The sequence below is a fragment of the Peromyscus leucopus genome, chromosome 1, assembly GCF_004664715.2.
Source record: "Peromyscus leucopus breed LL Stock chromosome 1, UCI_PerLeu_2.1, whole genome shotgun sequence".
Lineage (NCBI taxonomy): Eukaryota > Metazoa > Chordata > Mammalia > Rodentia > Cricetidae > Peromyscus > Peromyscus leucopus.
In genome coordinates this window covers 101,374,642-101,377,868 of record NC_051063.1, presented here as the reverse complement: position 1 = coordinate 101,377,868, position 3,227 = coordinate 101,374,642, and the positions used below count along the sequence as shown (strand labels likewise).

At 41.0% G+C, this 3,227-nt stretch overlaps 1 protein-coding gene across 1 annotated transcript; it reads left to right on the top strand.

Annotated features, from left to right (window-relative positions):
• Positions 1 to 1,965: 1,965 nt before the first annotated feature.
• On the top strand, positions 1,966 to 2,901 carry LOC114706638 (olfactory receptor 52J3). Its single transcript, XM_028889130.1, has one exon. The coding sequence runs from the start codon at positions 1,966 to 1,968 to the stop codon at positions 2,899 to 2,901; it is 936 nt and encodes a 311-aa protein (XP_028744963.1).
• Positions 2,902 to 3,227: the final 326 nt, after the last annotated feature.

The following is a 3,227-nucleotide window of genomic DNA, read 5'->3' as shown; positions in this document are numbered from 1 at the left end:
AGGTAATTCTCATTTGCAAGCATTTCTATAGAACTGATAGATTTTGGAGAGAAGATGGTGGCTTGATATTTCACATTGTTTGGAGTCTTGCAATGATGTCTGGGCATGTTGACTTCTTTTGTTAATTCTAAATCTGATATATACAGGGCAAGTTGGGGCAAAAGAGAGAATATGCAAGTAGGATAGGCCAGAGATTGGGTATGGTTTGTGTGGAATGAAGTAAGGTGGACAGAGAGAATTGGGTTAGTGTTGCAAGATGTGCTTCCTGGTCAAAACCTAGAGCATAGGTGTAGGTCTGGTGTGGTGGAAAGATTGGATGTAGAAAGATTGGGGGTGATAGGAAATGTCCTGACTGAAACCTAGAAATGGGTTACATACAGTATATGCAATGGTGGCTTGACTAGTACGGGCCACTGGATGTGGGAACTAGCCTAGATTTGTCAGGTTGTTGCAGTGGATGGATGTGGAGGCCTAGGGAGACTCAGTGGGCTAGACTTTGGAGAAAACTGTGTGAGATCTGTTTGTGTAGAGAGGTTGGATTCAGTGTATAAGGGATCTGTGGGTAGAACACGTAGCAAATTTGATCTTTTAGACAACTGGTTGAAATTGTGTTTATTTATTAGGAAAAAGAGGTTAAATTTGTTTATGAGTGTCAACTAACAAAAACCAATACAGATACAGTAATTTTATGGAGCTGAATGCCATGGAATTTCTGCTGTAGTGCTCTGGGGTCAGTGAGATGTTCAAATCTTGTAATTTCATTTCTATGTTTTTTTGGAGGAAAATAGTAATATTTTATAGCATTATCTGATAAATCCTGAAGTTCATAGCCATGTGTCTATAAACACACACACACACACACACACACACACACACACACACACACACACACACACACACACCAACACAAGTTTTATACCTATTAGCTACCATTTTAGCTTTATTGCTGGTGTTATCTCATTTTATCTTTAGTGTTTTATGATAGGGAATCCTACTTATGATACAGATAAGAAAATGAGCTTCAATTATTCTTGGGCATTTTTGTCATTGTCATTCTGTTTCCAGAGCAGGATCTAGGATTACATAAGCAGTCTCTAAGGATTCTCTCCCAGAGCTGAGTCTAAATCTGAGGTTAAAATAGGATATATTTTTAGCAAAATCCTTGCAGTACTTACACAATATAAATGTGTATTTTGGGTACTTTTCAGAAAGGAGTTTAAGTACTATGCTATTTGAGGTTTTGCAGAAAACCACAGTGAATCTGCTGCTGACATCTGGTGAGCAGGTAAGACAGTACGTGGAGAGACATATGAGAAGTACAGGCTAAGATCTGTTTTCATACATGCGTCTCTAGAATGGTCTGTACTGAGAAGTCAGAATTTCTATTCTGAGGTTTAACATGCCTAAAAGTCTGAATCCATGATTTGTGTTCACTATACTTTGCTTACTGCATTTGTTACTGTCTCTGTAGTGTATTCCCTTTACCTATAATAACTCCTGCAACAGAGAGGATTCCTGGAATCAAATCACATTCTGTAATGTTTCTCAAAGGAAGAAGAGAGGTCTAATTATTACAAATCTGCATTGAGTTTGCCACAGTGCCTATGCACAGAGGTAAATGAAAAACTGCTGTATGAACATGATCAGAATTATTCAAATGGCTGAAGATACGAGTGAGCACACAATCTGCTGCAACAGGCTGCATTTCATAGTAAAAGTGAGTTCAGCTCTACACATGTTGTTAACAATTGCACTAACCCCTCCATCCCCCCACCTCCTTATCATCTTATTATTTTGTGTTCTCTCTGTGTGTGTCTCTGTATGTCTCTGTCTCTATCTGTCTCTCCATCTTGTGTGTGTTGTGTATGTGTGTTTGTGTGTGTGTGTGTGTGTGTGTGTGTGTGTGTGTTTCCCTAATTTTTTCCCAACAGGAAGAAAAGCTTACCCTCTTCTAACCAGTGCAAGATGACAACCCACAACAGAAGCATTTCCCACCCAGCCACATTTTTCCTCATTGGGATCCCAGGTCTGGAGGAAATCCATGCCTGGATCTCTCTGCCTTTCTGCTGTATTTATCTTGTGGCCCTAATGGGAAATACCACAATTCTGGTAGTTATCAAGACAGAGCGTTCTCTCCGAGAGCCCATGTTCTACTTTCTGGCCATCCTTTCTTCAGTCGATCTGGCCCTTTCTACAACCTCTGTTCCCCGTATGCTTGGCATATTCTGGTTTGATGCCCATGAAATAAACTTCGGTGGATGTGTGGCTCAGATGTTTTTGATCCATGCCTTCACTGGCATGGAGGCTGAGGTTCTCATGGCCATGGCTTTTGACCGTTATGTAGCCATCTGTGCTCCACTACACTATACAACGATCTTGACATCTCGGGTGCTGATGGGCATCAGTATATGTGTTGTGATCCGTCCAGCCCTGTTTATATGCCCCATGATCTATCTCATTTACCGCCTACCCTTTTGTCAAGCTCATATAATAGCACATTCCTATTGTGAACACATGGGCATTGCAAAATTGTCCTGTGGAAACATACATATCAATGCTGTGTATGGCCTTTTTGTGGTCTCTCTCTTTCTTTTGAACCTGCTCCTTATTGGAATCTCATACGGATACATTCTCCGTGCTGTGTTCCGACTCCCATCGCAGGATGCACGGTTAAAAGCCCTCAGCACATGTGGTTCCCATGTTGCTGTTCTCTGTGTTTTTTATATCCCATCAGTCTTCTCTTTCCTCACTCATCGATTTGGACACAACATACCACACTACATTCACATTCTTGTTGCAAACCTCTATCTGGTCATTCCTCCCTCACTTAATCCCATCATTTATGGCGTGAGGACAAAGCAGATAAGAGAACGGGTTCTCCATGTATTTACTAAAAGGTAAGAGTCTCTCATATTCATTGATCCACCCACGAAGACTCATGCTTTTGTCTTAGTGGATAGTTCCTATGCCTTGCCGTGGGCTATCAATTTGCAAGACTAGTTGGTTTGTCTCAGCCTGTGGGTTAAAATACAGTTCTGCAGAAACTTCATCATATCTCCAAGTTGGAGGACTGTTAGACTAAACTGGACAGGCTACTTTAAGAGAAAGTCATGTAGAAATTGTTTGTATGGCCTCATGAAAAACTCTGGCTTCCTTTGCTATTTTCTTCCATTTACGCATGCTTGCAGTCGGTTTTTGTTGTTGTTGGTGGTGGTGGGTTTTTTGTT